This window comes from Nannobrachium achirus (assembly GCF_963921795.1).
Source record: "Nannobrachium achirus genome assembly, chromosome: 7".
NCBI classification, from domain to species: Eukaryota; Metazoa; Chordata; class Actinopteri; order Myctophiformes; family Myctophidae; genus Nannobrachium; species Nannobrachium achirus.
The window spans coordinates 37,875,206-37,893,252 of record NC_137816.1 but is presented as its reverse complement, the minus strand read 5'-3'; the positions used below and the strand labels follow the sequence as shown (position 1 = coordinate 37,893,252).

The following is an 18,047-nucleotide window of genomic DNA, read 5'->3' as shown; positions in this document are numbered from 1 at the left end:
TAGCCGATCCACAAGCTCACAATGCAACGCATTACAAAGTACAAAGTACATTTTAATTGCAGACTTTTACTTTTAACAGAGTAGGCCTATTTCTACATTGCAGTATTGATACGTTATAGCTCGCCTGTCAACTTGTAGAGGGGCAACTTTTATTGGGATGTTCAATGGGATGCATCATGCATGTAGTAACATCTCTCTGTTGTCAACAAAAACTTAAGTGGTGTGTCCCCCCCCCCCCCCCCCCCTCTCTCTCTCTCTCTCCCTCTGCGTCACTCCATTTTGTTTACAGTCCACAATATTTTTGGGCAGCATTTTGAAAACAATTAGGAAGCTATGTGTACCATCATTTCTCATCACTTTGGCTATTGCCTCAAATACCGATAGGTAGGCTATGCTATATGTAGGCTATGTCTGTCACGTGTCAACATATTTCAAATTTGACTTTTGAAACTACTTTGAAAATATGGCAAAAGATGGCATCACGTTCCTTAAAGCATTAGAACCTTCTCAAAATGGGGTCCTTGAGGTAGTTCCAGCTAGGGGGTCCCCAAAATGATAGTTAATTACCAAATGGACCCATAAGGGTCCCATAAGGGTCCATTTGGTTCTATTTGTACACTCTCAGAGTTAAATTAACATTGATTTTACTATATAGATTGGGGTCTCAGAGACACCACAATGGCATTTAATGCAATTTCTGAACTCCCTGGCCTAATAATGCATGTCAAACTGGGGGTCCTTGCAATTAAAAGGGATCAAAATCACTGCTAGAGAGCTGCAACGATCTCCTATGGGGGTCCCTTGCATATATTTTCAAATGGGGGTCCGCGGGCTAATAAGAGTCAAGTTGGCGGTCCTGACATGAAAAAGTTTGAGAAGCACAGCGTTAAAGCATTGTTAGACTAACAAGTCCGGCGGTTTGCCAAAAATTTGTCGGAATAGTTTGTTGTGAACGCGGGTGTGCATGCGTCGAGCTCCACCACTCATCCAGTGGTTTCCATGCTGCCTACTCTTAGTTATTTATTTGCCTACACTGTCACTGGCGGTTCTTTTAGGTCTCCCGAGGTAGTTCGATTCCTGGCACAGCACAGACAGGCAAATACCACCAATTACTCACGTTGCTTACCGGTACATGTGTGGCACACGTGCAAGCACAGCGCTTCGTCACTGAATAACAATTAGATGCTCAGTGTTCGCTATGCAACTGATGGAATTTCACTGCAAACAGATTTCGCGTTTGAACTTGGGATATTTCTGATTGAAAGCTATAATCTCCGACTCAAAACGTCAAAGTGTTTTGACAGTGTAAAGCTTTGGCCAGTTGCGCCCCGAAGACGTGGATTAACTTTTCTGTTCCTTTTATAGACCTATAAATGAAAACGAAGCACTTAACAGTATTGTACAATGTAAGTATGGGACCGTTTCGTTCTCTAAGCGCAGCTTTATTTTAAGTAGCAACAAGTTTCCCAAGAACTTGATCTCACAGACAAGGAACGCAATGAATGAAATGTCTTATTTTCGCCTACCTGACTGTGTTCCACATCGCTGGGAAAATCTCAAGGGGCTGTGCGTAATATGCGTAATAGGCCTATGGCCTTTCGCCAAAGAGGGAGTTATCCTCCAATTACGCACGTGAAAACATGTATCAGAAGTTTTAGGGCTCTCTCAATATGCAGATTAAAGGATTTAAGTCATTGGGTGGGTGATCAGTGAAGACTCAAGAACCACTAGCCCCCATAAACACAGACTGCCTTCGCTTATTTCAATCACGTAAGACCCCTAATGGCGTTGTCCGGGCTAGGGTATTGCGTATATCTATCTATACAAGGCTTTCTGAACATCGAGGCTAGTTGATGTTTGTCCTCACTGTAGAGCCACCAAGGTGTAAGGGAGTTTAAGTACGCGGATATTGCAAAGGGTTATTAGATTCACAAGTCACCGAAATGGTGGGCGATCTGAGCGCAGCAGAAGTTATCATATGATGACTTCAAACAAGACACATTACCAACCAGCAGTGGTTGGAGTGAGTGGATATTAAGACACTTCTATCTCCAGGACAGCGTAGGGGAAAATGGTAAGTAGCATGGAAACACCATCATATACAGGAATGATTATCAATAAATAGTCGTGCTTGCTATTACTCCCCCAAATGCTGGAAGGGGTTCGACTCATTGGCTACTTGAGAAACTCAGTATAGAGACCCAGTTTCTGATGAGGCTGATGTTGACAAAGCTTGTGTAAAAAAGATTGTGTGGCATTTCTCAGCTCAGGATATGCCGGTACAGTGAGCGAGGTAAGACTGTGGGGGAAATGTTGCATTGTCTCTGCGCGCAATGTGTGGATGTGGTGTCTTGGACGGTTGTGTTTCGGCAATAAGAGCTTTATTTTTATGCATGTTTTGGAGTGTGGTGACCAAAAAAAAAGCAACATGTGTGTAACTGTCGCACTACTCTATACATTAACAATATGGCAATAGTGCAACCTTAGTTTTGTAAGGGCTAATTTGGTGCAATTGAAACATTTTGAGGCGACTAAACAGATGTGACCCGGCTTTTGGTGTAGGTGCTGTTTTTCTAAAGGAAATGTCCGACCAACATGTGATCAAATATTAACAGGACTGGCTTGGCAAGGAGAAATTCACGTGACAAGGCTCGGGAAGCAGCAGTGTAAAGCAGTTTCAAGTGGCACTTAACAAAACTATAGATTTTTTGCCCCATAGTTACCCTCGCTGTGTTATGCTTTCAGCACGTTGGACAGAGGCACCGGACTCGTGCATGGATTAAAACACCGAGTGGACGCCAACTCTCTCTTTTGCCAACCCCTTGCCAAACCTGGGATTCTTTTTTCAACTTTTGGTAAGCCTATACTGAGGGAGTCCTGTGGTCTATAACGGAAAACGGGATAAAAGCGCTTGCCAATACAAAAAAAGAGCCTGATGTGCTTTTGAAATTTGTTGCGCCAGTTCTAGAGCATGTGAAAGTTGAAATGTTAGAGCCGCTGTAGGGCGTGCGTTCTTTTCATGCTACATTCTCGGTATAGCCTGCCGTGTTAAACTTTGGGAGATGCAAGTCTTGATCGTGGAGATCTAACCACATAGTGGTTATCAGCCCTTATAAAGGTAAGAGTACAATCCATTGTTTTCATGTCACTCATGCTTTTGTCGTCTTTACGCTTGTGGTTATAAGATTAAGTTCGATTTAGTAGACTATATACACACATACAAACACATATATATATATATATATATGTGCACCCTCGTCTGATAGTGTATAGCCTACTACAAAATACCCTGAATTGAAATTTGATTAGAATTTCATGTTGAATGATCAGGTTTTTTTTACCACGAAAAATGGAGACGTTCGGATTTAGACGAAGCTTTTCAAGCGCTTTTCGGAGTTTGCAAACACCTAGGCTACTGCAACACAATTTGCGTAATCGTTGCGTTGTGCCTAATCATTCTCCCAATATGGAACTTAAGCGCTGCAGTGATCCCTATACCCCGCACGAAGTGCAATAATAATGCAGATGTTGATAATATAGCCTATGTCTGGACATCCTTTAAATCAATCTATCTATCTATCTATCTATCTATCTATCTAGGCTATCTATCTATCTATGTATGCAAATCTCACAGTTTAGGTTGTCTGCATACACGCTTGCCTTCACATCAGGCTGTTTTGTTGCACTCTAGATTTCTTATCGACCAAAAATAGCCCTATACTCTTATCCGCCGTCATCGCGATCAAATCACTTGTGTTTTTACTACGGCCGCTCCTCGGTTTCATTCATAAGGTGCTGCTTTCACTCAAGCTGTGGCTTCACCTGCCACCCGACCCCCTTTGTCCGCTCGCCTCTCTGTGCAGTCCACGTTCCCTCTGCCACACACAACTTCAAACAAAAAATGAAATGGAAAAAAATAAAAAACTCCAATATAGAGGATATAATTCGCTGGGATACCCTATATGGGAGCCCACAACAACAGTATTGTGTGACATTATGCTGTATAACATTACAATAAAGATAGGCGTGGTCAAAGTGCCTCTATTGACAGATGTTATGGCTGAAGATGTGGGAGATTAGATAGCTTGATATGCAATTGTTTGGACAGTATAGAAATGTTCCGACATGCAATCATCAGGCATATTAGACAGCGATCATCACTGAACTGTGTCTGGTCTATAGAAGACGGCATTTTCGTTGCTTTCCCCGCGCTTTCCTGAAGGACTTTAAAATCCGTCTCGCAGCAGTGAAAGAAGCGGTGGATATTGCCTCTGTTTTGTCGGTCTTTTTTTCCCCCTTGTCACATTTGGATCAGAACGAAGCAAATTGCATTGCAAACAGCTGCAAGAATACCCCAACGCCCACTGACTGGCAGCCCTTTAAATCAGCACGCTTCCTGAGAAGTGCATTTCAAAGAATTATTCAACCTACATCCAACTATTTCTTTTTTGCACTTAAATTATGACTTCTTCACGTGCAGCATCGTCGTCTTTCAACATTTGCTTTCCTTCTCCAACTTAACCATTTTTATGTACAAACAAAAAGCGACACCGAGCGATTCCCTGCATGTTATTAATAACTGTAGCCTATCTGATGGTTTATTCAAAATAGGTTATATGACGTGTAGGCTATAAGTGACATTCGTAAGCTCTTATCATCAGCTGATGAATGAGGCTGCATCGTAACACCTGTAATAATAATAGGCACAATTCAATTACATTTTTAACCGTGACGATAGTGGTTATTTTATATGTGCACATATGTAAACTAGAATAAATATGCATTAAGCACTATAGGCGTATAATGGATTTTAACTAATTAAAGTAAAATATATAGGCTGGCTATTTAAGGGTCGGGGAACTCGAATTGCATGGACAGATATTTTAAGATGAATGAAATTAATCACTATAGAGAATAAGGATGTATTGGCCTTGATAAATGAGGCTGAATAGGACAGTTGTGGTGTTTTCTTCTGCACGGGCCCATATTCTCTCTCTCTCTCTACATATATTTTTTTGATATCTATATCTATATATATATAGTTTTTTTCTTATTTCTATTTCTTTCTTTTTCTGCTGGAAACTCGTCCTGAGACGTGGGACTGTGCATGGCGTGGGCGTGGAACGTGGCGGGGGGAGGGGAGGGAAGGCGGGGGAGGCGGGTTAGGAGGGGTCTGTGGGGTGGCACGACACACTTTGTATGTATGAGGGTTTTTTTATAGAACTTTCTGCAATGTACGTCATCGGATCAGTCCATAAATGGGGCTGTGTTATCTTACTGAGAATCTCCCTGCCTGCCCTGGCTGCCCGGCCCCCTCTCTCTCTCCATAGTCTCTCTCCCTCCCTCCCTCCCTCCCTCCCTCTCTCTCTCTCTCTCAGCACTCTTAGCGCTGCAGAGTTGGGGTGGGCGGCAATAACAAATCTGATGGTAGGTTTCATTCCAAATAAGATTAAATGCTTTTGGCACCTGCACTTCTTGACGAAAATATGCGTATACCGCATTCTTCAAAAGATGAGTCACATATGGTTGTTATATTCGTTGTATAGGATATAGGCCTATGTTATTCGGAACAACAAAAACATCTTTAGGATATAGACTATATATAGCCTATATATATATAGACTATACACACATATATATATACATATATATTGGGTTTATGTCTTGTTTTCGGTTTCGACCAATTCATGGACTTTGGATTAAGAATTATTCGAAACATTTTGTTGTTGTTGTTGTTTTTGTTTGTTATTTCATGTAGGCTTAGCTTTTTTCCCCAATAAAAGATATAAAACTGCTCAATTGGGATTCGAGGGTGTCAAGTTCACTGCGTTTCATTCACCATTCTTTTTGTGATTACTAAATAGAATAATAAGCATTATTATAGCCTACTTATTCATTTATTCTGGGTATGCCTGTCTAATTGTATAGGCAGGCTATAAAGATGAAATCTCGCATGAATGTATACAGGGCACAGCTATAGATATGTTACCAATCAGACCTATAGCCGCACGAGTATAATTTCTCGAGAAGCCCCTATAATGAAAATGTAAATGTAGTCTAGATCGCCGTCATCATTGCTATCATCGTCACCTCTCCACCACCATCATCAGCACCATCAACCAATTAACAGTCCCGTTCAAACAAGTTCGGACGCGCATGCAGTGAAGCATTACAATGTTGTTACGAAGCGATACATTTTACAAATATTCTATTAGCCTATGTTTATTTCATTTAATTATTTAGGCTACTTTTATTTCTTTATTGCGATTTTAGGTTTTGCGATAACGTTATCGCAAAAACAAAACAAAAAACGTTATAAATGTAAACGTTCATTCAATCCCATCATGACATGTTGTCTACGGATGCTGCTGTCCAGCTTGTAAAGGCGTGCGTGTCAGAGCAGGTACAGCCACTGCGGGGCGAGGATGATGCACAATGTCGCGTTTGGACATTTTTGGGGGTTCTATATCACTGCATGGTTCTCAACCCTTTTCATGTAAAGGTCCAATATTTGTTCGGCATTTGAGCCGCTGACCACCGTTTGATGAGATTTAGGCAAAACGTTGATCAAAATAATAATTCTTCTACATTCTCTATAATTGTGTAGACTTGTAAATTAAGCAATGCGGTATGTCCTATGCTATTTAACAATAGTTTAACTCTTAAGAGCATAAAATAAAACATCATTTTGGTCTCACAAGAGTTAAAGATCTATAAGGGTCCATTTGGTTAGAAATCTCCATCATTTAGCTGGGTACCGTCTGGAACCCCTGCAGGGACCACTGGTGGTCCCCGGACCACTGGTTGAAAAGCGCTGCTGTAGCCTACTTCGCTAAATGATGTCCACTTCCCCCAAATCACTGTGATGCTGAGCCTATGAATGAAGGTTTAGAACATGGTGAGTCAGAGAGGGAGGGAAAATAGAACTGATACGTCTGTGCTGTGCACATTCTTTTTCTTTTTTTGTAATCGTTCGTGCTATTTTTTTCCCTTTCTTTCTTTTTATTTACATAGGCTTTGACTATAAATCTGTCACAAAATAGCTGACATTGTTTGTTCGACATAGAACGTTTTTGACAAGTTAATGGTGTAGAAATATAGGCTAGTCCATTTAATGATTTTGCTTTTCAGCCCACTTGAATATCATTATCTTATTATATTTTATAGGATATAGACCTATTCTTGACTACTTCAGGGAAATAGTTGAGGGTTTTGTGTGTGTGTGTGTGTGTGTGTGTGTGTGTGTGTGTGTGTGTGTGTGTGTGTGTGTGTGTGTGTGTGTGTGTGTGTGTGTGTGTGGTGTGTGTGTGTGTGTGTGTGTGGGGGGGGGGGGTGACGTCTGACCTGCAATTTCTGCATTCAGTGTTTATTCAACCGTAATATGTTGTTGATTGTGTGACGTGCATGCGTGTGTGTGTGTGTGTGTGTGTGTGCGTGCGTGCGTGCGACGAGGAAACTAGAGAGAATGGGGGGGGGGGGTTCATTTGGAGTGATTTGTAGCTTATGCCACTAGAGATAACCCTTGTATTAAGACCTGATAATAAGGCATATGCTGTGAGAAAGAACTCTGGCTTGTTGACTGTCTGCTCGATGCTTAGCCTACGTCAGACAACAGACATTTATTGCAGCTTTGGAGAGCTGGACATTAATTCCAACAGCAGTTAAATAGCCTATAATATGATTTACATAGGGCCTTTAGACATTTGTAGATTGCTGTGCCCTAGCCTGGAGGTTTTCTTTAACGTGGGCTCTCAGACACCTCTCTATAATGTTTGGTTATACTTTTAGTCAAAAAGACTGCTCAATGACTAACTTGTGCACTTATACTTATTTAAGACCCTAGTCCTATAAAAGTTAGTTAGTTTAACCCCCCGTGGGGCAATTTACATTCTAAATACTGTGTATAACACATTTTATATAGGCTAGTACCCTATATTAAACTTCTTACACAAATCCCTGGTGCACGAGAGACAAATCTAGCTCATCTTGATAGCCCATGTTACCTTCTCTATTGTGCTGCCTTTGCAGAAATGAGAGACCATGTTGTTGTTGTTTTTGCTCTTCTAATGAGATGCCAAGTGATTTATTTATGAATTACTTGGTTGGAACAGCCCCCTTATGTGCAGTGCGCAAGTTTTTTTTTTTTTTTTTTTTTTTTGAGTCATGTCGCTCAGCGATTGCTGATGCAACTCTTTGTCATCCAGAGTTTGCCCTCGCCTCCTGTGAGCCTTCGGGGAGGGCTATATTCATCTTGGCATGTCCCCGGGTGTGTTGGAGGTGGGAGTGACTCATTGAGCAGGTGCGAGCATCCACTCCCATACTGCTGTACGCCAAACACGAGCCCTCCAACTCATTAGCTCGTGCAGAGAAGAATCATCATTTGCAATATCGCAAACGCATCACAATAAATCTTTGCATTGGAGGTTGTCCAAGCCCCAAGGATAATGAGCTTATTTTTTCTTTATTACTTGCATCCCTTTGAGGGAGGGAGTGAGGGAAGTACAGAAAAAGAAAAAAGACAAGAAAACAAACTTACATCACCACCCACTGAAAGAACACCCTCATAACAACGTCTTTATCTGAACTCTAATTATGAACATATCAAAGTGAAGTTGAAAACAAATGTCTTAATTGTGCTCAAGGTGATCAAGGTGAAGACCATAGCAAGTGTAGGCTATGTGGATGGATGGATGGATGGATGGATCTGGATGGATGGGTCACGGGTGGATGGATGGGTGGATGGGTGGGTGCGCACAGGTGGATAGGTGGATAGGTGGATGGATGGATGGATGGATGGATGACAGGTAACAACTCACACTTGCACACTAAAAGTAGTAATGTAGCTTTTGGCACCATGCATATGCTGTACAATTCCCATTAGAATATACCTGTGTGTGTGTGTGTGTGTGTGTGTGTGTGTGTGTGTGTGTGTGTGTGTGTGTGTGTGTGTGTGTGTGTGTGTGTGTGTGTGTGTGTGTGTGTGTGTGCGTGTGTGCGTGTGTGTATATAATGTATATATACACTGTAGTATTTTAAATTCCATAATTAACATCTGTAGCCTACAGTGGCTTATTTGTGAAAATGGTAGGGAATATGCTACAGTTGGCTTCTACTAGCCTGCGTTAAAGTAGCTATAATTCCAGCTACTAGGCACAAATAATGGTCTGTGTAGTAGGCGGCTACAACCATGTGTAGGCAGGCCACTACTAATATCTATAGGCAGCCCTATGGATGCATATTGAACAACCAATAGTTCCACCCCATGGCTCTTTAACTGAGTTTGGTGGCCGACCAGTCAGCCCAAGCGGCGGGTCACATGTTGCAACGTCATTGTGAATGTGTGTAGTAAGTTACTGTAGTTGCAAAGGATCGTCATTTCAAGCTCAAGAGGTCTCGCATCCCGTTGGTGCTGCTGCGACGCAACGTATGGCAGGCAGGGAACAACTTCTGTTTCAAGCGATCTGCAAAGGAGCCGCGCAGCCATGGGAGTCCATTACCTCATACATGCAATTTCCACCATCAATAATTTAATCTATTTGCTCCAAAGCTGAAGAGATATCCTGAAGCTGTCGGGAGAGTCTAACCTACAGAGGAAAATAACGCTTAAAGTAATTACTCAGGGAGTTGTCCAAAACACCACAGATGACACTGTCCTGTTGAATGGTCTCTTTTACGACTGGGCAGTAAAGGTATGTTTTTTTTTTGTTAGACTTTGTTTGATCACTTTCGCTTGTGTTCGATGCCTGCGTTTCAGAGTGGGGGAGATCTAAAAGTAGCCCGATCAAGTTGGGTTATCCTACAAACGCACAGACTGTGCTGCAGCACGAGAGAGGGGATATGTAATCTTATCCTCTCGTTCATTAATAAAAAACGGAGTTATTATGTTGATTGGGTTTCTAAGAGAGACCCAGAAAGGCTTCAGTGTAGTTTTGCAAACAGTTTTGCGTCATTATTATTATTATTGTGATGATGTTAAGCAATGTTTGTGGTTTATTTGTCAAGAAACAATAGAAACATAATTCACCTCTAAAGCCCCCACACAATCTATTCTAAAAGTAGTAGACCTATAACTTTTAGCGCATAAGGTTACATATTCTAAAATAGAAAAGTAAGAACACTTAAGCTCGTCCCTTCTACCTCAAAGATAATACAGCCTTTTTTTTGGCAGATAAAAAAAAAAGTTTCGTGTGCTCATTAAGACTTTATAAGATATTTGAGACCTACAGCGTTGGTCTAGGCTACTTCATGGTCTAGTCGCTACTGGGTGACCTCAAAAGGCGAGAATGAACATGAATTAACACCGAAACGCTTGGAGTTTTCCCGCTGTCAGGGGACAGGAAAACTCTCAATTAGGCTATATGACTGCCTGCTGCACATTCCAAATAACACCTCATCGTTGTCCCGTCCTTTTTTCACTGGCTAAATTAACGTAGGTAGCTCAACTTCAAGTTATGTGAGTGTGAATGACTTTACCTTAATAACTAATAATGCAAAACAGTTACAAAAATATGATCATAGTGTGCTATGTTTGAATTCATTATATCCACAATAGCCTACATGTATGAAGGCTATATTTGTTTGCATGCTTTTGTCTGTCTGTCTGTCTGTCTGTCTGTCTGTCTGTCTGTCTGTCTGTCTGTGCGTGTGTCTGTGTGTCTGTCTGTCGTGTTAGGCACATAAACAGAGGGAGGGTGAAGAGAGAGGCTTCTCAAAAATGTCATGGTCTCAACTGCCATCTAGCGTACATGTTTGGGAACTGCCTAATAACGTTGATTTGAAAATTGGTCTGGGAATAATCGCATGTCAATTACTTGTGTCAGACTGAGTCAGTAGGCTATGTGACTTGTATTATTTAGCGATTAATTTGTCACATCGTTGCATAACATTACCGGAGGCAGTGGCTACTGTTTGAGAGTATTGTTTGCATTATTGTTCAGCTGGATCTTGTGGTGTTGAGGAACATTGGCCATGAATTCATGTTGATAGTATTAGTGCTGTGGACCCCAAATTAATGACAATGTATTTTTGATTACATATTTCTGTCCTATTCACTTATTAATTTACTATGGCACTGCAGGAGGGAAGCCAGAGCTTATTTAGGTAACCTAGATCACCCAGCAACTATTTTGTTGCCTTGTTTTTTTTATAGTAGTCAGACATAGTTTGCCTGGAGTTCTCTGGTAGGCTAATGCTCTGGTAATTCTCATCTCAATTCTCATTTCTTTATTAGCTATGTCAGTGTTTGTCAGATTGGAAGCAGGTCTCTCAAAGAAAGCTTCCACAAATGTCAAATATTGCATATTTCTTGCAAGAAGTATGGTTGTTGTGAACATAGGTTTTCGCTACAGCTCTCTTCAAAGATGATCATTTGGCATGCAATCGGTTGGGTGCTACAGATCTGACATGACAATACATGTTTTGTGAAGCTAACCCTTTTCCTCAAGATTTGAACGAAAAGAGGTGCCCCCAAGGGAGTTGTGACAGAAATAGAAAATAAAATGTGTAAGTAGGCCATAGCGTTCTATTAAAATGTATTGTTGTCTTCAGAGTTCGGACATCATTTTTCACTTTCACCTGATAATATATGTAATACATCGTTCTTGAATGATGTTCATCAAAAGATTTCTAAACAGCAGTGTAAACTATAGTAAAGACGATGTGTACAGCAATGTGCTGACATTTGCACACATGTACAATCCATTATAGCCGGGTGTGTAACAACACTTGGAGAGCTAGTACTTTGATGTTTAGAGAGACATTTCGACATCTGTCAAAGGAAGGATTTCTGCCAAAGAAGGGATAATCCCCACCTGGCATATAAAGAATAAATGCAAGGGTAAGTTGCATAGCCCAACAGGTGCTTGTGTGGAGGCGTAAAGACAACCGCTCAATTTGGTGTACGTTCTCAGAGTTCATATAACACTGAGGATTGTACTGTGTAGAGTCCACTCACTGACCTTTATCTTTATATGCTTCACACATGCTCCTTTTTACAAATACAAGTATGTTTGATCATTGGTATGCAGAGCTCTACTTCCATCCTGTGCACTTTTTTTTAGCCTGCACAGTAACATAGTGTTCATCTATGTCAGTGGTTCTCAACCTGTGGGTCGGGACCCCCAGAGGGGTCCCCAAATTATTTTGGGGGGTCCCCAGATGATCAACTTAATGTGAAACATTGTTTTCTCACTCAACAGTGAACAAACCAACATAAAGTTTAAGTGTATAGAGCATACATGGGCAACTGGCGGCCCGGGGGCCACATGCGGCCCCCATCTTCACTTAATGCGGCCCTCAGCAGGTTAATATCAAAACCATCATATATTATTGATTTCAGCTGTTACAATTCCAAACATGAATTGAATGTACTTAAGTCTATAGCTTGATGACTAGTATAGTAGTATTAAAATGTTAGTCTTTTTTATGTCCAACGTATTTGTATTTTTTTCATAATGCATTTGAAATAATGTTACATTTCAGGATTCCAATTAAAAAATAACAAAAAATAATTGAGGATTCCAATTCAAAAGAAGCAAAAACAGCCGATCTACAAACTCAAAACCAGTGCGACTCGTTTCGAGCTTGTAGATCGGCTATTTCTTCTTCTTTTGTATGACATACTGGAATGACAAAGTAGGACATGGCAATATGCAATGTGGCCCTCTGGAGTGAAGTTAAAATATAGTGGCCCTCTCTATCATCAAAGTTGCCCACCCCTGGTATAGAGGGTATCTGCACATCTCTAAAGTGACAATCTAAGGACATTTTAATACTTCTAAAATGACAAATTAAACATTGGCCAAATTGTCAAATATTAGAGGCAGAAATTGTGAAAACAGCCGATCTACATGCTCACAACGCCTCGCAACGTGAGGTGTGTACAGTATGGGTTTTTAGTTACTTACAGTAAATGAACACTCTGCATTTTGCTGTGTGCTACTCACATTTAAGTGTGTATTTTCAGACATGTTCTGCAACCCACACAATTGTGTGGTTGCACTGTATCTTCTTGACTACATTAGTGCATAGCAGCTAGATCTTCCTCGATTCCCGACACATCTTATTATTAGTGATAAGTTACACAAGCTTGACGGTTAACCAGGAAATGTAACTGGAAACACAGAGAGCAAAGCAGTCATCATCACATTTGGTTTCTGGTACATGGAGCATAGATATTCTGAGCCTGTCCCGCAGCAATTAAATGATTCATTGGTTATATTGCATTTTAACAGGATGTTGATTGAGAGCATAAGTCATATTGATTCTCCTGATGGAAACAGGAAATCACAGAAATGAAACGGTTTGTTGTTCCCGGTGTGGGGATACCCAGAGGACTGGCTAGCAATTGCACACTGATGAGTGGCATTAAGCCTGATTTATATTTAGTCGTGGTGTGGTGTCACACACCAAAAATAGCTGATCTACAAGCTCACAACGCGTCGAGGCTGCAACGCACTGTGAGCATGTAGATCCGCTATTTTCATTTGTGCGACACCGTCTTATGACAGCATAAATTAGGCATTATACCCCCAACAGCCTCCTCCCCTTCTATTCTCTCCCCAATGGATACCTGGGAGAGACGTCATTCGCGGTTGTTATGCTGCGAAATGACGCTGGCACACTCTCCGCCCCCTGCTACTGCAATATTACCCCTGTGGTCTGTCAGGGAAGATACAGCACTTCATCTGCAGCATCTCCAACATGAAGTCTGACGGCTAATAATCATCACCCTCAAGCCTTATTTATACTTGTACTTATACTTTGTACGCCTAGTCGTACAAAGGCGTCGCATCTTTCTCTCAAAACAACATCATAGAATGAAGTATATGCTTCCCCATTGATTGATTTAACCTCGGAACAGAACATCTATTGTGTGTGATGTTAATAATAACAGATCAAATGTCTAAAGGTAGTGACCGGCTTCGAGTTTGTCTACACTGTTGTCTTTAAGTTTGTTGAACTCAGCTGGGAAGGTGTAGTTTATAACATAAAGAGCGTGGCATTTTATAAAATCAAAAGTCATAATACTGTGTTGGATAATTGTCTTTGTTTCGGCTACATGTTCTAAAACTGGGTTTGAATTGGCAACACATAGAGAACGAGTGGATGAGTGCCTCCTTATTCTTGGCTCTATTTTGTCTCTAATATTGTTTTTGTCAGTGAGATGAAAGATCCCCCATCCCCCTGCAAACACATACAAGTCAGCCCCCCCCCCCCACTCTCTCACACTGGAGGAGTGCGTCACAGAGCTCTGGGACTGAGTGGCTCATTAAGAAGAAGGATGTGATATTCTGAATAGAGACTGTGAGACTCCCAGCACGCCTATTTATAGACAAGATATCTCTATGGCAGTCACCGTGGCGTTGGTTAATTGCCCAAGACACCAATTAAGAATGAAACAAATGCGTTTTAGGTGGGGCTTGCTCCTGTGTTCCACTATGATCCTCCTGTCCATCCCGACTAGTAGTAAAGATATGCTCGGTGCATATTCCAGGGCATAGAAAAGGATGGCATTCAAAGTGCAGTCAAAGCCTTGCCTGGGCTATTTTTAAGTCCCCCCCCCCCCCCCCACCCGGAAGGCTCTAGATCTAGATTTTTTTCCGTCTTTCTACTCATTATGGTTGCTTTCAATATCTGTGGCTGTGGGATGTCTACCAATTCATTCATTTGCTGTTGCTGGCTCTTAAACCTACTTAAAGGTAAGGGATGCATTACTGCAGTGGTTCTCAAATTATTTTGTGGGTTCCCCAGATGATTAGCTTAACGTAATTTCTTTTCTCACTCAATGGTAAACAAACCAACACACAGTATAAGTGTATACAGGGTATCTGCACATTTCTTAAGTGACAATTTAAGGACTTTCAAGACTGTTATAATACCAAACTGATGAGGCGTTGTGAGCATGTAGATCTGCTATTTTCACAATATTTATCTGTGGAACCGAGTCACATTAAATGTAATACCTAAAAGTGCTTGTCAGGGTGGGGGTCCCCAGTTCAAATATGTTTATTTTGGGGGTCACAGCCTAAAAAGGTTTGAGAACCCCTGATCTACTGAATGCATAGGACATAACCTGATTAAGGATGTGTAATATTTTGTGCAAACTTTGAAACTCTTCGCCCAATACAACATCTTATCGTGTGAGTTGCTCTTCAAAGCTTGCAGTAATAGCCTCAGTGTTCCATTTGCTGCTCAGAGTGTACAAATGTAACCAGATGGACTTGGTTACATTTGTACACTCTCTATAGAGTTGTATTAACACTGAGGATTTTAGTGTGTAAAACTGTGCTCTTTAGAGTGGGAGAAGGATGCCAGATTCTTCAGACTGCCATCAATCCTGACACCCTGTTTGCTTCTGTCATGCTCTCCATTCATCTGCCAAAACAGCTGTCCCTCAATAAGCCTGGTTTCCCATGATTTAGGATTGTAGTTTTCGCACAACACAGGCCACACTCATAACACTGTAATAACATTCACCATGTCAGAAATAAGTAACTTAATAAGTCAGTCAGATATGTGATCTTTTTGGTTTAGAGCATGTAATATAAATGTTTACTAGAACACAATCTCAATTAGTTTTACTTCATTATTAGTAAGGTGATAGTAAACACATTGTTTGTGTAAATGGTAAATGGTGCATTTACAGTATATAGCGTCTTTATCCAAGGCGCTTTACAGAGATTGTGCATTACATTCACCCATTCACACACACATTCATACACCAGAGGAAACCATGCAAGGCACCAACCTGCTCATCGGGAGCAACTAGTGGTTCAGAGTCCTCTGGCAGAGCCCGGGATCGAACTGGAAACCTTTCGGGAACCCTTTGTGTTCTAATGAGCCACTCTACCCCTGAGCAACTGCCACCCTGTGTGTGTGTGTGTGTGTGTGTGTGTGTGTGTGTGTGTGTGTGTGTGTGTGTGTGTGTGTGTGTGTGTGTGTGTGTGTGTGTGTGTGTGTGTGTAGGCCTACTGGAATTTAATACACCAAGTAGTTTTGCTGCTAGACCTCAAAGTGGTTTGGTGCGACCACCTACACTAGGTCCTACAGTATCTTGTTTACGAGACATTCTTGCCCTGCATTTTTCTCAGGCAGCACTTTACTGTCAAGCTGTGTACCACCCCCACCATTCAAATGTTTAGGTTAGAGGTGGTTCTGGTTAGGGCCATGGTTGGGGATATGATCCCGCTGAAGTAATCAGGCTTTGTACAAGCTTGAGAGGAAGTACTGCCTGAATTGTGTCAGGGCAATAACATTCCCTCCTCTGCAGCCTTCTCACAGTCTTCTAAACAGTTCAATGGCAGCGTATAGTATTGCTTCAAGTCTTGCAGTCTTCTCACAATCTTTGGTATGGAGTTGATTTTGGTTACGACCGTGGAGGGAGATTAACTAAATGGAAGTGGAATGAAAGCACAGAGGAAGTACTGCTCGCGGCCAACTTGAAAACTTGTATAGCATTGCTTTAGAATGATGATAGCCTCCAATGTTTACCTTGAACAAACGATTTCATCCAGCAAGAAATTTGCGTGATATTTTCCAAAGCTTGTAAGGGGATTGAATTGAGTGTTGCTACTGGCTCTTTTGTTGACTTGAAGGTAAAGACAGGAGAATGTAAACAACAGGAGATGCTTACAGTGTGCATTACGAATCAAAGCCAATTTATTTAAGAAACTTCAGACTTCAGACTCTGTGACTAATGTTCTCTTCCTCTCTCCCTGTCCTGTCTTTTTCTGTCTGTCTTTTATCTCTCTTTTCTGTCCAGTTCCACCAGGTTAGAAGAGTGATGACCATCCTGTTCCTTACTATGGTTATTTCATACTTCAGTTGCATGAGAGCTGCGCCCCTGAGAGATGCCCTGGGCATGCGGGGCCACCGGACGGAAGGCTACTTGGGCGCCGCCGCGACGGCTGCCCGAGCCCATGGGACTCCGCAGAGTGGGGGTGGGCCAGGCCAACGGGGGGTGTTGCCTTCACTCACAGACACATTCGAGCAGGTGATCGAAGAGCTGCTGGAGGTGGAGGGAGAGGCGCAGGCCCAGTTGGGACCGGGGGCTGATAAAGGCCAGGGTGGCGGAGGTCCGTCCTCTGTGGTCGGCGCAGAGACAAAGGATGACGAGCTGTACGATTCGCGGGTGATGATCAGCAACCAAGTGCCTTTGGAGCCGCCGTTGCTCTTTCTTCTGGAGGAATACAAAAACTATCTGGATGCCGCTAACATGTCCATGAGGGTGCGGCGACACTCCGACCCCTCGCGGCGTGGAGAGCTCAGCGTGTGTGACAGTATTAGCCAGTGGGTGACCGCTGTGGATAAAAAGACGGCCATAGACATGTCTGGGCAGACAGTTACCGTCATGGAAAAGGTCCCTGTCCCCAATGGCCAACTCAAGCAATACTTTTATGAGACCAAATGCAACCCCATGGGGTACACGAAGGACGGCTGCCGAGGAATAGACAAGCGGCATTATAATTCCCAATGCAGGACAACCCAGTCCTATGTGCGAGCGCTTACCATGGATAGCAAAAAGAAGATTGGCTGGCGCTTCATAAGGATAGACACTTCATGTGTATGCACATTGACCATTAAAAGAGGGAGATAGTGTATAAAATGTATAGATTTTATTGAAGAGTTTAAAAAAGAGAATAAAGAGAAAATATCTATTTGTATATATACATAACAGGGTAAATTATTCCGTCAAATGAAAATTTTATGGACTGCATGTAAAAAAAAGATGAAGTTTATACAGTAAAAGTGATACTACAGTCTATTTATTGAACATATCCATGACCTTGTAAACAATTAAAAGAATCTGATCAGTCATTTGCGCCCAGTTTAAATTACTATATCACATTCCTCAAGACATTGTGATTTGTTTACGTTGCCAAGAATTTGAAAATGAAGGAACAAAGAGGCAAGAAAGGAGACAGGACAGTTCCATCTTCAAAAGCTTGCATGCTGCTTCAATTGTGAATTGAGAAATTCTCCACTTAGGAAAAAAAAAGAAATGATATGAAGCTGACCAAAACATTCCGTTTACATACTCAAAAGAA

The 18,047-nt window shown here is 41.7% G+C and overlaps 1 protein-coding gene across 2 annotated transcripts; it reads left to right on the top strand.

Moving 5' to 3' along the window:
* Window positions 1-2,213: 2,213 nt before the first annotated feature.
* bdnf (brain-derived neurotrophic factor) lies at window positions 2,214-17,596 on the top strand (the record flags this gene model as incomplete). 2 transcript variants are annotated; one of them, XM_080729653.1, is made up of 2 exons in its annotated part: window positions 2,214-2,293; window positions 16,763-17,596. In XM_080729653.1, exon 2 carries the CDS (start codon window positions 16,784-16,786, stop codon window positions 17,594-17,596), a length of 813 nt encoding a protein of 270 aa, XP_080585779.1. In that variant the 5' UTR covers window positions 2,214-2,293; window positions 16,763-16,783. The 2 variants fall into 2 exon arrangements, with proteins under 2 accessions (XP_080585779.1, XP_080585778.1); XM_080729652.1 differs by lacking the exon at window positions 2,214-2,293 and adding an exon at window positions 5,344-5,427.
* Window positions 17,597-18,047: the final 451 nt, after the last annotated feature.